The 20,783-nt window shown below is 27.7% G+C and overlaps 4 protein-coding genes and 2 long non-coding RNA genes across 9 annotated transcripts; 1 reads left to right on the top strand and 5 right to left on the bottom strand.

Moving 5' to 3' along the window:
- Positions 1–19: 19 nt before the first annotated feature.
- On the bottom strand, positions 20–1,344 carry LOC113791276 (UDP-glucose 4-epimerase-like). The gene is made up of 2 exons (XM_027341032.2): positions 339–1,344; positions 20–277 (listed from the first exon to the last, which is right to left on the bottom strand). Exons 1-2 carry the CDS (start codon positions 1,197–1,199, stop codon positions 74–76), a joined length of 1,065 nt encoding a protein of 354 aa, XP_027196833.1. The 5' UTR covers positions 1,200–1,344; the 3' UTR covers positions 20–73.
- A 212-nt stretch (positions 1,345–1,556) lies between these two features.
- Positions 1,557–3,398, bottom strand: LOC113791275 (uncharacterized). The gene is made up of 3 exons (XM_027341031.2): positions 2,669–3,398; positions 2,273–2,608; positions 1,557–2,169 (listed from the first exon to the last, which is right to left on the bottom strand). Exons 1-3 carry the CDS (start codon positions 3,396–3,398, stop codon positions 1,808–1,810), a joined length of 1,428 nt encoding a protein of 475 aa, XP_027196832.2. The 3' UTR covers positions 1,557–1,807.
- Positions 1,870–4,257, top strand: LOC142646383 (uncharacterized). Its single transcript, XR_012847339.1, has 3 exons — positions 1,870–1,989; positions 2,954–3,165; positions 3,251–4,257. It is a non-coding gene; the product is annotated as an uncharacterized LOC142646383 (long non-coding RNA).
- On the bottom strand, positions 3,710–10,096 carry LOC113791274 (prolyl endopeptidase FAP-like). Of its 2 annotated transcripts, none has more exons than XM_075825118.1 (9): positions 9,922–10,096; positions 6,671–7,242; positions 6,364–6,605; positions 5,527–6,276; positions 5,295–5,447; positions 5,144–5,223; positions 4,326–5,077; positions 4,113–4,256; positions 3,710–4,034 (listed from the first exon to the last, which is right to left on the bottom strand). In XM_075825118.1, the coding sequence occupies exons 2-9, from the start codon at positions 7,065–7,067 to the stop codon at positions 3,853–3,855; spliced, it is 2,700 nt and encodes an 899-aa protein (XP_075681233.1). In that variant the 5' UTR covers positions 7,068–7,242; positions 9,922–10,096; the 3' UTR covers positions 3,710–3,852. The 2 variants fall into 2 exon arrangements, with proteins under 2 accessions (XP_075681233.1, XP_075681232.1); XM_075825117.1 differs by lacking the exon at positions 9,922–10,096 and adding an exon at positions 8,041–8,577.
- A 545-nt stretch (positions 10,097–10,641) lies between these two features.
- On the bottom strand, positions 10,642–14,273 carry Cat (Catalase). 3 transcript variants are annotated; one of them, XR_012847337.1, is made up of 7 exons: positions 13,860–14,272; positions 13,529–13,737; positions 12,342–13,053; positions 11,949–12,279; positions 11,481–11,889; positions 10,809–11,351; positions 10,642–10,746 (listed from the first exon to the last, which is right to left on the bottom strand). XR_012847337.1 is itself a non-coding variant. In XM_075825131.1 (6 exons), exons 2-6 carry the CDS (start codon positions 13,583–13,585, stop codon positions 10,735–10,737), a joined length of 1,521 nt encoding a protein of 506 aa, XP_075681246.1. In that variant the 5' UTR covers positions 13,586–13,737; positions 13,860–14,273; the 3' UTR covers positions 10,642–10,734. The 3 variants fall into 3 exon arrangements, 2 of the variants coding, with proteins under 2 accessions (XP_075681246.1, XP_027196815.2); XM_075825131.1 differs by lacking the exon at positions 10,809–11,351 and having other exon boundaries at positions 13,860–14,273; XM_027341014.2 differs by having other exon boundaries at positions 10,646–11,351.
- A 5,039-nt stretch (positions 14,274–19,312) lies between these two features.
- LOC142646382 (uncharacterized) lies at positions 19,313–20,746 on the bottom strand. Its single transcript, XR_012847338.1, has 3 exons — positions 19,975–20,746; positions 19,436–19,845; positions 19,313–19,341 (listed from the first exon to the last, which is right to left on the bottom strand). It is a non-coding gene; the product is annotated as an uncharacterized LOC142646382 (long non-coding RNA).
- Positions 20,747–20,783: the final 37 nt, after the last annotated feature.

The following is a 20,783-nucleotide window of genomic DNA, read 5'->3' as shown; positions in this document are numbered from 1 at the left end:
AAATAAATAACTAAAAAAATATTAATAAATTGAATTTTATTTTCAAAATATTGAGCAACATGTATTTGATGTGTTAACATCGAAAACCATTTGGATTTTTTGACTGCCAATTCCAAGTGGATGAACACATATCATTGATATTTTTTTTCGCTACCCAACCAAGACGTTTTTTGGCAAGATTAACATTAGCATATAATGTGGCTAAATCTCCTGATCGTCTTTCGACAATTTTATATGGAATTTTAATGCCAGTAGATTTTTCAAATGATTCAATCATCTATGGGTGGAATTGATAATAAGAAAAATTATAATTAGATATGTTAAAGTCATACGCTTGCCTGTAAAACAGAAGTTCCAGAACCGGTGCCCAAATTAATTGGATTATAACCGGACCAATTTTTGGGCGATGATAACATATGTTTCAAAGCAACAATATGTCCATTAGATAGATCATCAATATGGATATAATCACGTACACCTGTACCATCAACGGTAGGATAATCATTACCGAATACATTTAAATGTGTTCGAACTTTGACAGCCACCTGACTAATATAAGGCATTAGATTATTTGGTATATCGTTTGGATCTTCACCAATCAATCCAGATTTATGAGCACCAACCGGATTAAAATAACGTAATGATATCACTGACCATTCTGGATTGATATGACAAATATCTTTAAGAATTTGTTCAACCATACATTTACTACGGCCATATGGATTTGTACATTTAATACCGATTGGATGTGATTCATCCAATGGTAGATATTGTGGTTCACCATATACAGTTGCTGAAGATGAAAATATAAATTTTTTAACACCATATTTTTCCATAGCTGTTAACAGTGTAATCGATCCGCCAACATTACTACGATAATATCGTAATGGTTGTTGAACTGATTCGGCTACAGATTTTAATGCAGCAAAATGTAAAACAACATCGATCGGACTATTTTCGGTAAATATTTTATCCAATAATTCGGCATTTTCGGTTGAACCACAATAAAATTTACTAATCTGTTTACCGGTTATCTGTTGAACTCGTCGTAAACTTTCTGGTAATGATTGACCATTCAAACAGACAGAATTGACAAGATTATCGATTACAATTACAGTAAAATTATTTTCCAATAATTCAACAACACAATGTGATCCAATATATCCTGAACCACCGGTAATTAAAACTTTAGCAACCATTATACAAACTTACAATGAAACACCAAAATAACAAAGTTAATGAAATTAAAATGAAAAACAAACCGAACAAAATAAAAACCAAAACAAAAATGGTTCGACTCGATCGAATTGATGGAGCTTACAAACAGAGTAGGCTTCAACTATTAAATTATTATATAGAACCATCAAATTGTTGAATAAATAAATAAATATATTTTGAATCCAGAAAAAAATGCTGTGTAAATGTTTATGGGGCACATTGTGTGTGTGTGTGTTTGTTATACACTATACCTAAATATCAAACAATGATTTTTGATTTATATTTGCGATCAGTGACATTGAATGAATGAAAATCGATCGATTTTCTCTTATCATTTGATAAGCTTTTTTTGGTTAGGATAAATATCGATAAAATACATTAATGAATGATAGATTTATTAGGTTTCTCGAATGTCAAATTAACAATACACAAAAAAAATGATCAATTTGAATGTCAATAACATCATATTCTATATTAGAGACGTTTTATGATGAATTTCAAAAAAAAACTGCTGAATAAAATCAAAGTTCAAAAAAAAAAATTCAATTTAGTTTTTTTGTTTGCATGACGATAAAGAATGTTTCGCCATCTAGTAATAATTTTTAATAATGTTATCGGATTTTTCTTTAATCATTGGTTCATATACTGATGATGATAATAGATCTGATGTTGGTACGACCGGTTTAATCTCTAAATATTCATTCGTTACGATATTATTTTGTCTTATAGTTTTTTCTAATTGTGTTTCAAGTGCATCATAATCATAAACAGGTATTTCATAAATTTCATTATGATCATCATCCGGTATTGTATATGAATTTCTTTTTTGTTGTGGTACACTATAATAATCAGTTTGTTGATCAACTTTAGCGCCAAATTTTTTCATCTGTATTATTAGATATATTGATACGGCAACAAATAATATGATCATTATGCTAATCAATATTATTACTAAATAAAAATTAATAAAAATATATTTTTAAACAATACAACAAAAACAAAACAAAACAAATCAATCAAAATATCCAGATAATCATAATAATGATAAGCATACCAAGTTGAAAATTTGTCAATTTAATTGATTCAGTATAACCGGATAAAAATGAATCCGTTGATGATTGATCTGATTGCCGTGTCATTAGACAAATTTTTTCCAAAGTTTTTGATTCTGTTATTGATTCTATTTGATTGAAAAGACATTCTGGAATCTTTTCTGTTTTATTGTTGCTGTTGTTGTCATTGTCGATTGAATATTGATAAACTCGAACATAATCAACAACTAATGATGGACAATTCCATTGAATTTTTCCGGATAAATTTTTAACTGGAAAAAATATCCCGCCAACACCAATCTGAAAACGTAACTGATGATATGGTTTAAGGTATTTTTCTACGAAAAAAACAAACGAACATTTGGCTTAGAAATTATAAAATCACAAACGCAACTTACTTTCATTACAGAAACAAATTTTCGGACTATAATAATCATCGAAAAAGTATCGAATACTTTCATTATTCCATTCGACACCGAATAGATGAAAATCATGCATAAAATTATTGGTGTTATTGTTGGTAATATTTAAAGTAGATAATGATAGATCAGCCGGTTCATAGAAATTGGTAGAATCAGCATAATGTATACCACGAACAATATTTGTTCCCTGTAGATAGGAAAACACATCAATCTGACCATTTTCATGCCAATATGATTCTTTATAATTTCTTGTAAATATAGATGTACGAAGAAAATTTCCAATTGGATTTGATGCTCGAATTTCATATCGGCCATGAGTAAAATAATTATTTGTTGTCATTGATGCTGCGGTAAAATCATGATCATAATAAGATTCACGATGTGCGGCTAACATTAAAAAACCATCGATAATTTGTATATTTTCTGGACGATTTGTATTACAATGTTCTTGTTGTACCCAATTACCTGTACAGGTATTTATTTCATTTTCAATTGTCCATTGATTATCTAATCTTTTTTTCGAATCAAATTCATCATGCCAAACTAAATTCCATTCAGAAATTTTTGTTTGATTATCATCATTATCAAAATATTGATTAATCCATCGACAAATTGGTTGTTCTGTAATGGGTAATTTTTGATCAGCAAATATCAGGATAAATGGCCATAATAATGAAAATTGAATAACACTACTGAATATCTTCATGATTACATTGGAATAGCACAAACCAATAAAAAAAATCAACAACACAAACACAGATTTACAAAGGGAAAAAAAATCTGAATAATGTAGATCTAGCAGCAGTTTCAATCAATCAAATTTCTTTCGATTTGCAACGTTCGATCGAACCAGAAAAAATTTTCACTAGAAAAAAAAGACAACAACAACTTTTTCCAGCATCAAAAACAAAAAACGAAGATTTCCTTTATCGATAAAATCATCAAACAGACAAATAAACTAGAATGCTTTTCCTTTCACACTGATCTGGTGATTATTAAGTATGACAAAAAAATTATGTATTAATGAAAAAAATAGATTTATTTCAATTGATCTCAATGAAATGAAACAAAAAACAAAAAAACGACCATATAAAAAAAATTGTTCAAATAAAATAAATAACAACGACAATGACAACAAATTTTTTTTTTCAATTAATAAATTATAATTGATGCGAATAGCCAAAACATTTTTCCTGTAAAAATTTTGTCATTCGAGTATAAAGATGTTGATTTGATCGTGATAGAAAATGATTATCATCCGGATAGATTTGTACATCATAATCAATATTCGATTGTATTAATTGTTTTATTAACATTAATGTATGTTGATCATGTACATTATCTATTCATTTTTTTTTTTGGAAAAACAAAGAAAAAAATTTTTATTTGTTCAAAAAAAAATCATTTATTGTCAACTTACCATCACCTGTTCCATATATCAATAGAAATTTACGATTTCTCAAACCACCAACTAAATCTAATAGATTGGCATTTTGATATGGTTGAATACTGGCTATATCATCATTATTTGGTATTCCAAAATATTTTTCAGTGTATGCAGAATCTGTGTCAAAAAACAAACAAATTTAAATCAAATAAATAAATGGCCTTGAATATAATAATTATTTATTACCATAAAACATCCAATTAGAAACAGGAGCTACAGCAATGGCACATGAAAATAATCGATGATCAAATTGTTTAATCAATGACATCAATGAATAATAACCACCATAGCTCCAACCCCAAAGAGCAATACGATCAGGATCAACATAGGTAAGATTATTTTTCAAGAACCAAACAACATTGATTAAATCATCAACTTCGATACGTCCAACATTTCGATACAATTGATGCATATGTCGTAAACCTTGATTAGCCGTACCACGACAATCAATTTTAGCATAAATATATTGATGTTTACTTGTTAGATATGAACTCCAATGATTCATTTCATATTTATCTTTGATCATCTGTGTACCAGGTGCACCATACAATTCAATTACCATTGGATATCGTTTTTCTTCATTAAAATCATGTGGTAATATAAATTCAACAATAGCATCATAATTATCGGCTAATTTAACATAAATTTTTTCATATCTAGGTATAAATTTTGTTTGTAAAAATCTAAACAATTTACGATTCTCTTCAAATATTTCAATCAATTCATTTGTTTGTGCATTACGAAGTTCAACACGTGGTATTTCATAACCTTTACATTCAAGTATATAATATGTACCTAATTCATTGAAATGTGCTTCATTATTACGACAACTATTACCAAGATAACAGGTTAGACAAACAGTATCAGATTTTATAGTTAATGTTGTTTTCATTATATGCTGTACTTCAGGATGATTGCTTAATGTTGATGCATAATACCTATGATCGATAATTGAAGATATAAGAAAAAGGGTGAAAAAAAATTCAAATCAAAAAAAAACATACACTTCATTGGTGATGGGCGAATAATGAATCAGTTTGATAACATCATAATCACCATGTGTAAGAAAATTGATCGATTTATCCTGCGAAACAAAAAAGAATTTAATCTCGATGATAAAATAAAGTTTTTTTTCCGTATTTTAATCCTTCTTACTTTAATATTGATGGCAGCAATATGATAAAAATCACCACGAATTTTACTACCAAATTTGGGAATACGAATAATAACTTGATCAACGAATGCGGCGCTCAATAGACCATCTTCAAAACCATCCACCCAACCAGTTTTCGATTTTAAATCATAAAGCTTAATGTTATTTTTTAGGAAATGAAAAAGAAAGATTAGTTCATTGATTGATTGATTGATTGATTTTTTTCACACAAACCTCTTGACATTTCCATTGATAATTACTATCACAAATTGTAAGTAATGAACGTTGTTGATTACGTTTTGTCCATACAATCAATAAACGTTCATCATCATACCAAATCACACGGGAAATATAAAAATCACGTTCGTTGAATATTTTCTTTGATGGTGGTTCAATACGTATCGTATGAATATTTTCGGATTGTGAATGAAGATTAACAACATAAATGGTTACTTGTGGATTATGTTGACCTGGTTTTGGATATCTTATTGTTCGTAGGTGTGGATATTGATTGGTTGTTACATTCGAATAATCACCAAAATTTTTGAATACAACCATATCAACTAATGTATCGTTAATCTGTAGATATGCAAGATAATCACCATTTGGTGAAAACCAAAATGCTTTAGCTTGATTTAAAATCTCTTCTTCATAAAGCCAATCACAATGACCATTGAATATAATACCATCAACACCGGTTACAGTTAATCGTATAGTATCTGAACGTGCTGTATGACGATAATAGATATTATTATTATAAATAAAAATTAATTGAGAATTTTTTGGACCCCATTCAGCCCATTGAAAATGTATATCAACAAATAATGGATCATCAAATAAATTTATAATCGAATCATTGTGTATATCATAGATTTTTAATCGAGAAAATTTTGAATAACGAAATAATTCGGTTGGTTCAGTTTTCGACCATAATAAATACTGTTTATCTTTGGATAGTTGTAGTCCACGAAGATTTTTTGTCAACTTATTTTGAAATGATGATGAAATTGTATGAAAAAAAATGAAAATGAAAATAAAGAAAATTACAAATAGAATTTTTTCTTCACTTACCACTTGTATAAAATGTATAAATCGTTTTGTTATCTGTTGATCAACATCATATAAACAAAAATTATATTCAACATCATAAAATGCAATTTCATTGTTAGAAATCCATGAACCATTGAATAAATTGGCCGATAATTCATCACGAAATATTTCATCCAATTCAATTGGCTGTAAATATGATGATGATGATTGTAGCCGGTTGTCAATATTATTGGCCAATTCATTATTATTATTATTATCATTGGCTAATAATGGCAAATAATTATAAAATTTAGTGATTACGATTTTCATATATGAAAAAAATAATTACCTTTAGCTAGATATGGAAATAATGATGATGATGATTGCTGTAATATGGATGATGATGAAGACGTTGATGATGGTGATGATGATGAGATCAATACATTAACTAATGAACTGGATATTAGACAAAATATTGAAACCAATATAAGCAATGTAATTGCGGATAAAAATTTTCTCTTTTTCGGTATTGTCGACGACATGTAGAATACATTACGTATTAGATTAAAGGGAAAAATTTTCGATGATTCTATAGGAATATTATTCGAATGATGATGATGATGATGATTGTGTGATAATGTTGATATTGATAACGGTGATCGGTGGTTACGTTGTTGATTGATTTGATTCAATGATGATTGTTGTTGTAGTTGCTGTTGTTGATTATTATCATCGGTAATTTCCATATGATCAAATGTATGATAACGATACAATGATATTAACCGAACATTTTCAATTTGATCACTGAAATTTTGTTGTAAAAGTTTTTGTCTAATTGAATTATAATTTTGAATTGATTGATTTTGATTGTTATACAATCGATATCGTTCTCTTTCCGGTGTATTTTGTTGATAATTTTTGCTAGTAAAATATAATGAAATTGGATTCATTTTTGTTGTATTGTTTGCCCACAAATCACAGAAAAAAAATAATTAGATTAATAATTCAATTTAAACATTAAGAATCGGAATGGGAGAAAATTTTGAATAAAATCTATGCGATCATCAGTGAATTGAAAATGAAAATTTTTATTCGCCAAAATACATTTTCACCTGTGAATTGACGGTCAAACTCTTTTGCATTTGATAATAAGAAATTTACTTTATCAAGTTTGACCGGGTTTTCATGATTTCTGGTTCTCATACACACACATTTTAGTAATGGAAAAAATGAGGTTGATCATAACGGTTCACTTACCAATGAGGAGAAATTAATTTGTATCAACTCAAAAAATAATAAGAAAATTTGTTATTTGGTCAAGCGATAAAAAATTTAATTTTCAGTTCAATTACGAACAAAATAATAAGAAAAATTTCAAACGTAAATTAACAACAACATTCATAATGAATTGTAGAATTTTGTTTCGTTGAAACAAAAAACTTTCAAATGTGATATTTGGATTGAAAATGCTATGCATTGAAATTTCATTGAATGTCGTCAATATGCACAGGGATAAAATTCATAAAAAAACAAACAGGGAGGATTGCAAAAAAAAATCATTTTCAAATTTTCATGAAAAAAAATCATCAAGGATTTCAATGTGGTTAATAAGGATATTTTCGTCTATTTCACGACCATACAAGGACTGTTTTTTTCCCTGTTAATTGATTTTTTTTTGTTGAAATAAGAAGAAAAAGAAGAAGGAAAAAATTGACTTACCGAATGAAAAAAAAGAAATAATTAATTAATGAAAAATTTTAATCAACGTCAATGACCATCGATTAAATCGATTGAATAATCGATAGGTGTGACAATCGAAATGGCGTATTTTTGTTGTTTTTGTCAAAATTTCATAATATTTTTTGAAACAAAAACAAACATGGAAAACTATGGAATGGAATTTCTTGTAATATTTGAATTGTGAAAATGCAAATCAAATCAATTGAATTGAAATAAAATGAAAATGATTCAAAAAATTTCGTGGTTGTTGTCTTGGAGAACTGCAAAAAAAAAATTATGTCCATGATGATGATGATGCTTAACAAATTGTTGATTAAACAAAGATATAAACATAGTGAGAGAGAGAAACTAGAACACCTTTTTTTTCTATTTTATGGATCACATTTGGAACGATGATTTTCTGTTTGTTTGTTATGTTCAAAATTCGAAGATAAATCTATGTTTTCCGTGATGAAAATATAATGATAAAATATATATCGAAAATTGAATCGGTTGACACATCATTATCCTAGCAACAGTTTTTTTAAAATTTAAAAATAAGAATTTCAATAATGATGATATTTTTTTGAAAAACCATTTCATAAGAAACTATTGAAGAAAAAATTATTTATTCGAAATGTTTTTTTTTTTGATGATGATCAATTTCTTTTATGAAAAAAAAAGAAATCTACAGAACAAAATTGGTTATTTCATTGAATCATGAAGACGACGATCATCAACATCTTGATGATGATCGTCATTATCGTCGTCTGTTTTTTTTGGTTTGTTTGGTACATGATGATCCTATACACATCATTTGCTAATGTCGATGTATAGGATTGATGAAAATGAATGGTATATGTTCAAATTGAAGACATTGAAAGATTCTCAAAGATAATTTATAATGTTTGTTTGGGGAGGATGTATTTGGCGTCTATAGATGATTCTTGTTTTTTGTTGTTGTCATAAAATCATCCAAATGATGATGATCATGGTTAAAAGGAGAAAGTAGTTTGTTTCTAAGGCGTTCGATTTAATTATAAAGATAATTATATATTCTCTATTGATAATGATGATAACCAGTTATTGGATTTGATGGTCAATTGATAATCTAATTGATCAGAGAGGGAAAGATAGAACCTTAAATGACTGATTCTTTATTTCTAATTTTTCGAAAAGTGCTGATGTAAAATGCTTTTTTCTCTGCAGATAGGATAGATAGCGAGAAAAAATTAAGCTAATGATCATTAGATGTGTGTGTGTGTGTGTTTTACGGATAATGATGATGATGAGAAGGAAAAGTTGAACAAACCTTGTTATAATTGGTTTGTTGTTTTGTAATATGATTGTTATCAAAACATTTCAAATCAATCTTTGATCAGTTTTTGAATGAAAACAATAAACTAATCCAAAATCATAATTGTTATCAAAATCTCAAAGCACTGGGGAAATATTGTGAGATTAAAATCTTGACAATCGATGATGACCTTTGGAGAAAAAAAAATTTTTTCCCAAAAATTTCAAGAAAATCCAAATAATGGAAAAAATATGCAATCAAAAATATTGTCAATCTTTGAATTTGATTCTCCCATGATCATCATCAAGATCATCATCATCATCATCATCATGTCATACACATAAGATTTTCAATGTCTTGGCCATATAACCCAATAAAATGAATGTAAATCCAAAAGAGATAATTGAATTTTATACATTTTTTCTGTTTTTTTTTCTCCTATTGATTCAAATCAGTTTGCACGGAAAAGAACACGTGATGTGACACGTATTTCCTGATTTCATTTTACATAAATTCCATCACTCTTTTTTTTTATTATTGATGATTGAATGACAGAAAAACAAAAACAAAGACTCAAATCTTACCTTGATCGATGATTCAATCAAAAAATAATGGCCAACCAAATTGATGAGAACAAACAAACAAAAAAAACAATCATAAATTGACTAAATTCACAAGAAGAAGAAGAAAATCATTCAACAATTCTTGACCATGGATACAATCACATTATTAATCATCATCATCCTCATCATCCAATGAATGATTTGAAATGAAATGATCAGTATATGTTCAGATGATATTAGTGTTTGTTTGTCTACATTCGTATTTATTTTGAAATTAAAAATGTAAATCTTTTTTTTTTCTTCAACGAATTTCATTCATTCATTCATTCATGATTATTACTTTTTTCCCATTCATTCTATTTCGATTTATCATTTTTTAACATTTTCAGATTTTTGATGTGAAATCGATTCAAATGTTCACCATCATCGGTGGTAGCAATTAAACAACATCAACAACAAGGCAGAGAGAGAACGAAAAAAAACGTGAATTTTGAAAGTGCACAATTCATTCATTTTCTTGGTTGTCCTCGACAACAGAAAACAAGAATTTTAGCATCCAATTAAACGAAACGAAAAAAAAATATCAATAGCATCGACAATTGATGCAATAAATTTTTATTTTGTTCTGCTGCTGTTTTCGTCGTTGCCGACGTTGTTTCAATTGATGCAATTTAACCATTTCAGACAAACAAAAATTTCTGAATAATGAAGATGAACAGGAAATTCGGAATTACAAGGCAATTAATTTCAACAAAAAAATTTTATTTATTTTATTTCAAATTCAAATATTACAATGTATGTAGGTGTCAAAAATCGATTTAGAAACAAAAAAGTTTAAAATTTTGCCTGAAAAAATGAATGAAAAAATTATTAAAAAAATGAAACAAAATTCTAATCAATTTCTTTACGGAATCATCATTATTAGTTTGGATGGTTAGTATTGTTTCATTTGAATCGTTGTTGTTTTGTATCGTTATTGTTGTTGTTGTTAGTATTGTTATCGCTACCGCATAATGTTGATTGTAATAATGATCGTGCAGCAGCAGTCGCAGCTGCTTTTGTTGCCTGAGATGATGCTGTTGATGATTGTGATGATAATTGTGAACAATTAATTGTTTGACAAATCGGTGCTAAACGTTGTGATGTTGAAAATATTAAATTTGCTACATTATATAATGTTTTTAATCTTGAATTTTCATCATGATTATTATTATTATTATTGATAAAATTTAATTTATTAAAATGTTTTTTCGAATGAAATTGTTCATCAATTTCAATATTCTACTGATGATATTAGATTCGGAAAAGAATTATGAAAAAAACAGACAGACGAACAAAAAACAGAATGAAAGTTTAGTCAAGATAATTTTTCAAATGTTAGTTTGTTATATCTACTGCTACAATTGGATTTCATTCTCTGGGACGATTTTGTTTGTTTTTGGTTTATTTCACTATTGATGTGTATCAAACAAATAAACGTGCAAAAAAACAAGAAAAAAAACATGAATCAAAATAAAGTCAACATGCATAACAAAAAAACAATCAAGGTTTTTCTAATTTTACCTTTAAAAAATACCTACCTTATGAAGATTAAGTTTTAAACGTAATTGACTGCCAAAATCTGGATGTACACGATCAAAATTATGAACAACTTTTTCCTGTATCATCTTATCGGCTTGTCGTAAATGTTCAACAATATTATTAACTAAACGTTCACGTTCATCATTATTTAATACTTTGGTCCAAAAATCTGTAGCTTGTTCAAAATTATCATCATTATTATTATCATGACGATCAACTTGTCCAGTAATTTGATCACAATGATCACGATAACATTGATCGGTTTTCCAATTTGTAAATGAATTTGGCCAATAATTTGCCTGTTCACCAAAATTATCATCAAAACAATATGGTCCATCACGTATGGTTGGATTCATCATTGGACATTTTGGTCGATTTACTGGTAATTGATGAAAATTTGCTCCAAGTCTGAAATAATATGAATCAATTTTCGTAATTAAAAAGTTAACATTCATATGAAAATTTACCGATGTCGTTGTGTATCACTATAGGAAAAAAGACGTCCAATCAGCATACGATCAGGTGATGGTTCAATACCGGGTATCATATTAGCCGGACAGAATGCAATCTGTTCAATTTCGGCAAAATAATTTCTTGGATTTCGATCCAATACTAAATCACCAACTTCAATCAATGGATATTCTTTATGTGACCAAATTTTTGTCAAATCAAATGGATTATATTTAAATGTTTTAGCCTGTTCAAATGTCATGATTTGTACAAATAATTTCCATTTAGGATAATTTTTATTTTCAATTGCATTATATAAATCACGTGTTGAATAATCAGGATCTTCACCTATAAACAAAAAGACAAAAATCAATGATGAATAAGTTAAAATAAATATAAATCACACAAACCTGCTAAACGTGTAGCAATATCAACAGGTAAATTTTTAATACCTTGTTGTGTTTTAAAATGAAATTTTGTATAAAATGCTTCACCATTATCATTGATCAATTTGAATGTATGTGATCCATAACCATTCATATGACGATAACCATCGGGTATTCCACGATCCGAAAATAAGAATAAAAATTGATGTGTAGCAGCTGGTACAAGTGAAAAAAAATCCCAAAACATATTAGCATCTTTAAGATTTGTTTTTGGATTTCGTTTTTGTGTATGAATAAAAGATGGAAATAGAATTGGATCACGAATAAAAAATATTGGTGTATTATTTCCAACCAAATCCCAATTGCCTTGTTCAGTATAAAATTTTATTGCGAATCCACGTGGATCACGTACAGTATCAGCTGAACCAGATTCACCACCAACAGTTGAAAATCTAACAGTCACTGATGTTCGTTTACCAATTGTATCGAATAATTTTGCTTTACAATATTTAGCAATTTCATTGGATGTTACTTCAAAATAGCCAAATGCACCGGCACCTTTTGCATGTACAACACGTTCAGGTATACGTTCACGATCAAAATGTGCTAATTCTTCAATAAATTGAACATCTTGTAATAGAATTGGTCCTTGTGGTCCAATAGTTAAAGAATTTTTTAGATCAGAAATTGGTTTTCCAAATATGGTAGTAATATTTTCTTCTCCTTCGTTCATTTTCTTAAATGAAGACAATTCAAAAAATAAATCAATAAATCAATTAATAATGATGTTCATGAAAGCGTGAAATTGTTGTTTTTTAAAAAGTTATTTAGAAAGAATTGAAGAATTTTGTTCATGTCAGAGAAGAATGCACACACACTTTTGGTCCTGAAACTACTCAACCTACTAATAAAAACTGATTTGAACTTTATGAAACTAGTTTATGAAAAAAAATGGTAATATGGAAAAAGATAAGAAAGGGGAAGAAAAAAATTATTATTTATCCAACCACAATTCACTTATCATATATGGTTGTCATAGAGATATCATATGTCGACCAATTTTCTGATGGAATTGGAACAACAACTGAAAAAACACAAATTCCTAAAGAGTGAGCTGACCTCGATTTTCAAACAGTGGAAAACATTAGGTGATTCGTAACGTAAAGAAAGTAATGAAATAATGAAATTATGAAACAGCAAACAAAACATACCTTATCGGATAAATTCATTCGTTTCAATTGTTCGGCTGCCAAATCTTTTGATGACATTTTGTTTTTGGTTTTGGTTTTGCGCAATTTTTCAACCCAAAAAATGTTCAATGAAAAAATTCAAAAACTGTATGATCCAAAACAGAATTGTAATTGATGATGAATGAACCAAATCAGCTTAGTTCATATCAATGGAATGACCAATCAAAAATCTGGATAGAAAATTTTAGTCCAAAAAAAAACCAACCGAATGTTACATAAAAAATAAACAAGAAGTGGTATGCAAAAGGTGAAACAAAGGTGGGGATGGAAAAAAAAAGAGAAAATAAAATACCAGTAGCAACTTCTGGAAAATTACACAATTAACTTTGCGAAACAAAAGTTTGTCAATGCAAAAAAAACAAGAAAAACTAGTCCGAAAGAATAAAAAAAATTTCCCGACAAAAACCATCAGCCAAAGAAAAACAACACCAAATCAATATGTCATACGATCAAATCAAATTCTTTGATTGAAATGAGTTTTCTATACACATCAGCAGTAATTATTAGCTTTGTTGTTGTTGTTGTTATTGATTTGTAATCAATAAATTTTCAATTGCTGGTTTCTATCAACGACAATCAATCCCAATGTTACAAGCTTGGCTGTACTTGCAAACACACACAAGCGTTTGTGATTAGTTATCAATTTTAAATTAGAGAGTGCAATGAGAGAGAGAGAGAGAGGATGTATTACAATGTTTTCCATTATCGTTATTTTGTTTGTTTGTTTGTTTGTTTGTTTGTCAGAAAAAAAAACCTGATAAAAATAGAAGATTGAAATTGATTTTGGTTGAATGAATTCTTCTTCGTCTTCTTCTTCATCAGATGATGGTTGTTATTTTTTTTCCCAATCTATACGGTTGGTTAGTTTGAATTTTGTTTGGATCAAAAAAAAACTAACACAAATTTGTTCACATAATAAACACATTCGTGCTTGTAATTGTAATGTGTGTTTGGTTCTGGAGGAAAAAATTCACAGCAAATTTTGTGTAAATTTTCAATTCAAATTCAAATGATGGACACATATAGAAAACATGCAATTAATGATGATTAAAATGACACGAACAAAATACAAAATACTGACCAAAAGTATTACAAAGAAAAAATCCAATTACATTTTTTTTCATTATTAAACGCATGCTCATCGGTCAATCACGGAATTTATTCGTTTTTTTTCGTTGAATAATTTCAATCTTTTTTTGTTTGCAATTTCCATAGATCTTCTCCGCTCTCTCTCAGTGATCAAATTGTCCATCACATTTCTTGTTTTGTTGTTGTTGTCATTGTTTGCATACATAATAATCATATAATAATGATCTGAATGGTCAGTTGGATACTCATTACTTGCGTGAGTGTGTGTTTGTATCCAATGATGATTTTTAATTCGAAACAAAAAAAAAATGTAATTTTTTTAAATTTTTTGAATAAACACTATATCGCCATCTATCGCCATCGCTAAGTATTATTATGGATTTAAATTTCAAATGATGTTTTTTCATCACGAATTTGAAATTTGCCAAAATTTTAAAGAAAAATCAATTCGGAAAAACCCAAACAAAACAACAACCAAACATATCTTTTCTCTAATACAAATGATGGACGAATGACAGATGATGATGATGATGGTAAGAACATTGAATGAAGAGAAAAAAACCCAAATCAAATCAAACAAGAATAATGTACGACTACGCAGCAAAAAAAAAAAAAAAAAAAGCAAAAATGGCATATGACACACTCACACACACATAAACAAGGAATTAAGATTCAAGAAAATTATTTTCAATTCATTTTCAGCTCATCTTCATCATCAACAACATTATGACTTTATCAAGTTTTGAAGCCTGAAGCACAAAAATAAATAAATAAATTTTCAATAACATTCAGCGAAATTCAAACAAAATAATAACTGATGGTTGAATAAAGATGAATGAAATGAAAAAAAAGGATTGATCACCTGACACTAATCAATTCTTAATCTTAGTTGTTTTTTTGCATAAAATTAACTAATTAATTATCATAATAAACACCTTTTTTTCAATGATTTACCTGATTTAATCTACCACTTCTGAAAGAAATGAATGATTATTAATGACTTTTTTTACCTGAAAAACAATACCAACCAAATAAGATCAATGAAAATTCGTTGTGGGTAAAAACCCAGCGATAAGCAAAATTGCGATTTTTTTTGATAATAAAATCATATTTGTAATCAAAAAACAAGAAAAAACATTAATTATAATCAATGTCCATCAATCAATCAATCAATCAATGGTGATGATCATGATCAATCATCAAATCCAGGAAATTAAATTAATAAAGTTTTTCCAAATAACAACAACAACAACAAAAATGATTGAAAAAGCATATAAAGGAAATAAAAAAGGAAAATAAAAAAACTTTTGTAAAACGAATGCGCAAACGATCGAAAATACTTTGGATTCAATCGGGGTAAAAATTTTTTGAGTAAATTTTCAATATGGAACAATTTCCGAACAGAACAACGATGAGAATTCATTTTGAATAAAGTGAAAAATGTTCAACGATAAAAAAAAAGAAACATTGAAGCGAAACAACAACAACAAAAACGATTTGTTTTTTTTCTGGTTGTTTTACATAATGATATATTTTACTGAAAAAACAAACAAATTGAACTGTACAATATTTGCGGAACTCTTTCATTCGATCCAAATACAGGACATCATGATTGAGTGAAAATAGTAATTTTTTGAATTTTGAATTTGTTGTTTTGTTGTTCATCGATGAAGAACAACAACAACAACAAAAACGGTAGATTAATTTTTGTTTTCAACGAAAAAAAAATTTCCGGTAAATCACACATGTCATTTATGGCAAAAAAAATGATATCTTTTTATAAATATCATGTTTGTGTGTAAATAGACAACATTTTTTTGATAATTGATTCGAACTTTTTTCTTTTGCTCATAAACGACGTGACAAGATTGATTTTTGTTTTTGTTGTTGATTCAATATCCGGATCGATTTGAATTCAATCAATATAAAATTGTTATTGTTTTTGGTGTTATTTTGGATCATGTGGAACTTGTCCAAAGAAAAACTTGAGTGAATTCAAGTGTGCCAAAACAAAACAAACAAAAAAACCAAAAGAAAGTGAAAATTGAAAAACCAAATATTTCCAAGGAAAAAAGAAATCCCATATGGGAATCCAAAAAACAAAACGATAGAAATATTCTGAACGAACAAAAATTCTGCATTTGATGTTTGATGCGTGTCTTGTCTTGTTTTGTCTATTTTGTTCAATCAAAAAAATCCAAATTTATCCAAGATTAATGATGGATTTTTTAGTTTGTTTTGAACAACAAAAAAAAATTGTCAAATAATATCATTGACATACAAATAACGAAAGAAGAAAAAAAGGTCAAAAAAATTTATTCAATTGCCTGAAATTTTGTTCGTTTCTCTCCTAATGATGTTTCGTTTTTCTTCGTCGTCGTTGTTGTTCTCACAAATCAAATGTGATAATAATAATATATCTCCCGATGGCAAATAATCAAATTCAAATTAAATGTTCCAGAAACAAACAAACAAACAAACAACAAAAAATTCCTGTTACGGGGGTGGTGATTGTCGTCTTGTTTATTGTGGGTGACACAAACACAGGAAAAAGAAAACAACAACAACAATCTTTTTTTTCACTAATTAATTTGGCAAAAAAACTGGCTGAAAACTGAAGACTGAAAAAATTGACAAATTTTTCCGAGACAATAACATGACACGCATAAACAAACAAACAAACAAATTTTCTCATTCTGAAATTGTTAAATCTGATTGAACTTTTTGAAAAACAAAAACAAACAAAAAGGAACACGTGAAAAAACACGACGTAATTTGAATGTAAAATTTTTAAATGGAAAAAAACTACTGAATATTTCAAGTTTTAATTTAAATTAAATTTTTTAGAAAATTAAAACACGTTTTTCTTTCTCGAGAAAGAAAGAAAAAAAACATTTACAGGATTTTGGATTTCTGTTTCACATGTGTGGATCATCATCATCATCATTGTTTTACTTTTTTTGAAATTAAAACCGATTAAATCGAGAAAACAAAATTTAAAATGACAATTTTTTTGAAAAAAAAATTTCAATTAAATAAAATTCAAATTTTAACATCCATCTGGATTGATTTTTATTTCCTATGTGATAAAAATGAAATGAAATGAAAAAGGTTGTTTTTAACTGTGTTTAGTTTCTCTTTTTTCTTGTTGTGTTATTATATAACCTAAATAATCTGTTGTTTATCCATAAACACGTTTTTTGATTGATTGATTGATTGATCGATTTGATCATGATCATGAAAAAAAAATAATAAAAGTTGTTCAATGAACTTTTGCCATGTTGAATTGAAAAAAAAAATAAAAAACACAAGGTTTGTTGTCTCAACAAGATTATGCTCTATATTTTTTTTTGTTGTTGAATGTCTTGAAAAATTTGATAATGATCATCAAAAATGCAAACAACTCAATTGGTTTTAATGATCTTATAATCAAATTATCATTGAAGTGAAATCAATATAAAATGGTTGTCTGCAGATGTTTGAATATAGAGGCAATTGTTTTCTTGTTTTCTTTTTGGGATAAAAACATCTACAGCAACAACAAAATGTTAATCAAGATACATTTCCAAGATTATCATTATTTGTTATTGTTGTTAATGTTTGAGATCAAATCTTGATATTCAAAACAGGAGAGGAAAACAATCGAACGAATGAATACATTACATTGATTCATTCATACAGTGTTAATATTTTCATTTTTGTTTTGTAGACAAATTTATCATTCATCAGATCGTAAAGTGATGGTGAAAATTACATTTTTTTTTGATATGAAAATAAATTCAGAACAAACCTATTTATTATATAAAAACATCAGTGAATGGATCCGATAGATATCAGATTTTTTTGTGTGTATGTTTTTGGAACATGGAACTATGGAAACGTTAATGATTGACATTTGACCTTTTTTTTTGTTGATCCGGTTCGAATTCGATATATCGATTGTTTCGTTCATTGAATTGAATTTTTTTGACATTATATTGACTATTGCAACAGGTTTGATGGATGGTGAAAATCCTTTTTTTTTGATGTTTTGCTTGTTTCAACATTTTTTTTCATCATTAAATTTGACAATTTTTTTCATTATCAAAACAAACGAAAAAATTTGTGACATTCACATCAATAATGAGTTTGATATTCATTCAGTAAGCAGAAAAAAAGGATTGATGGAATCAAAAATCAATCAAGCGACATTTTTTTTGCTGCTGCTGTTGTGTAAATTGCCAATATTTGTGTGTGTGTGTGAAAGAAGTCCCGAAGTTGATTATGTAAATATTTTGTTCGGAAAGTCAATTTTCATTTCGACGTATGAAGAATGACAAAAAACAATGAAAACAATGTCCGTTACGGCAATACGTTATGATGATATTTATGGATCAAGAGAAAAAAAACTGAATGATGATGAAACTTTTTATCATTTCATTTGTTATTGATGAATGGATGGCGAGAGTAAAAAATAATAATGATTATTTTGAGAAATTTCCTGAAAATTTCCCGAATTCGTTCGATTCAGTTGAATTGAATCCAAATTCCATTCGTATCCATTTGAATGATTTTTTTTTCTTATTCATTGTTCAATTGATGTTAGCAACCTTCAATTCAAAAAAAAACAAGCACAAAAAAAGTTAATTAATGGCCATAATCATCATTGTTTTTTTTGTCCAAACAATTAATTAATTAATTAATCACTTAATCAATTCATCAGAAATTATTTAGAAAACAAAAAAAAAATATCGTGCATTAAAAATTAAGAACAAATGTATCGATTAATTCATCACTTACATTAACAACCATGCATAGTTATTTGTTTTTATTGTTTTGAATGTGGGTTTTTGTTATTTATGATATACACACCACATCAATAATAATAATAATTTCAGCCAAGGATATGATGCTCATTTTTATATTTCTTTCACTTGCTATTATCATATTATATTTGTTCCATACAAACATACATTTTCGGAAAGATTCGTGATTATCATCATCATAATTATGGGGCATCGATTATAAAGTCGTTGACACAAACACACATAAATTGTTATGGGAATCTAACTGCTGCTGCTTTGGATGTTGTTGTTGTTGTTGTTCGATAACTGCTGACAATCGATCATTTCCTAATTGATCACGAGAATGATGATGTTGTTGATGATGATTATCTTCATCAATTTTGCTATTGAATTTTGTTTTTTCTTCTGTATAGGAAAGAAAAGGAAATATTAAAAAAGAAGAAAGGAAATGAATCAACATGGAACAATCGTGAATTTTGTTTGTATTTTTTTCCCAATAATGTTTTCAATAATAATAATAATAATAATACCCACACAAATGGATTGAATATAATGAAACAAGTTTATCATCACCATTTTGAAGCAAGTAAAGAAAATTTTGAATGGGAAAAAAACTATAAATGTCATTTCCATTTTTGTTTGTTTGTGTTTTGTTTACAAATCACCATTTTCGGAGATTGACCTGTGATGAACGATTCTATCGATTTAAACATTCGAATTTGAATCGATTTTTTTATCGTCCATCACTCGATAAATATGATCAAAATAGCCATGAAATTTTAAATTTTTTTTGATTCAAAAAAACATATTGAGGAAACTTTTGATCAATAAAATCGATGATCATTTATGAAGAAATTTTGTTTTGCCATTATTGTTCGACGAAAAAAATCTTCAAATACCCCAATTGCTGAACAAACAAACAATGTTGACATTTTTAAATCTTGAATTTTTTTTTATTTATTTTCTAAATGTTAAAACGAGTTTCGTTAGGATTGTGTTTGCAATGATGATGATGATGATGATGTAAAAATGATTCTCGATATCTCCATTATCATCATCGTATATTCATTTCATATACGTTGACCTGATAAGTTTGTTTTTTTTTGCAGCAATCACAAAACAAATGTTAGCGATTGTTTGGAAATTCAGCATTGTAAAAAAAATTTCATCGATAACGATTTTCGATTAATCAATCGATTTCTGAGATAGTGACTATAGTGTTCTTTATTTCTCAATAATACGATGACTGAGGAAAATTTCAGTTTTCTTTTCGAAATAGAAATAACAAAAAAAATTATCGATCATCTTTGAATCTTTACCGAAAATCCTTTCGATTGATGAAA

This window comes from Dermatophagoides pteronyssinus, unplaced genomic scaffold, assembly GCF_027571235.1.
Source record: "Dermatophagoides pteronyssinus isolate colony J.1.1.1.1 unplaced genomic scaffold, Derpt_VIB-CSIC_2022.12 sq0003, whole genome shotgun sequence".
NCBI lineage: Eukaryota > Metazoa > Arthropoda > Arachnida > Sarcoptiformes > Pyroglyphidae > Dermatophagoides > Dermatophagoides pteronyssinus.
The sequence above is the reverse complement of the archived record's forward strand: the minus strand, read 5'-3'. Positions and strand labels throughout refer to the sequence as shown.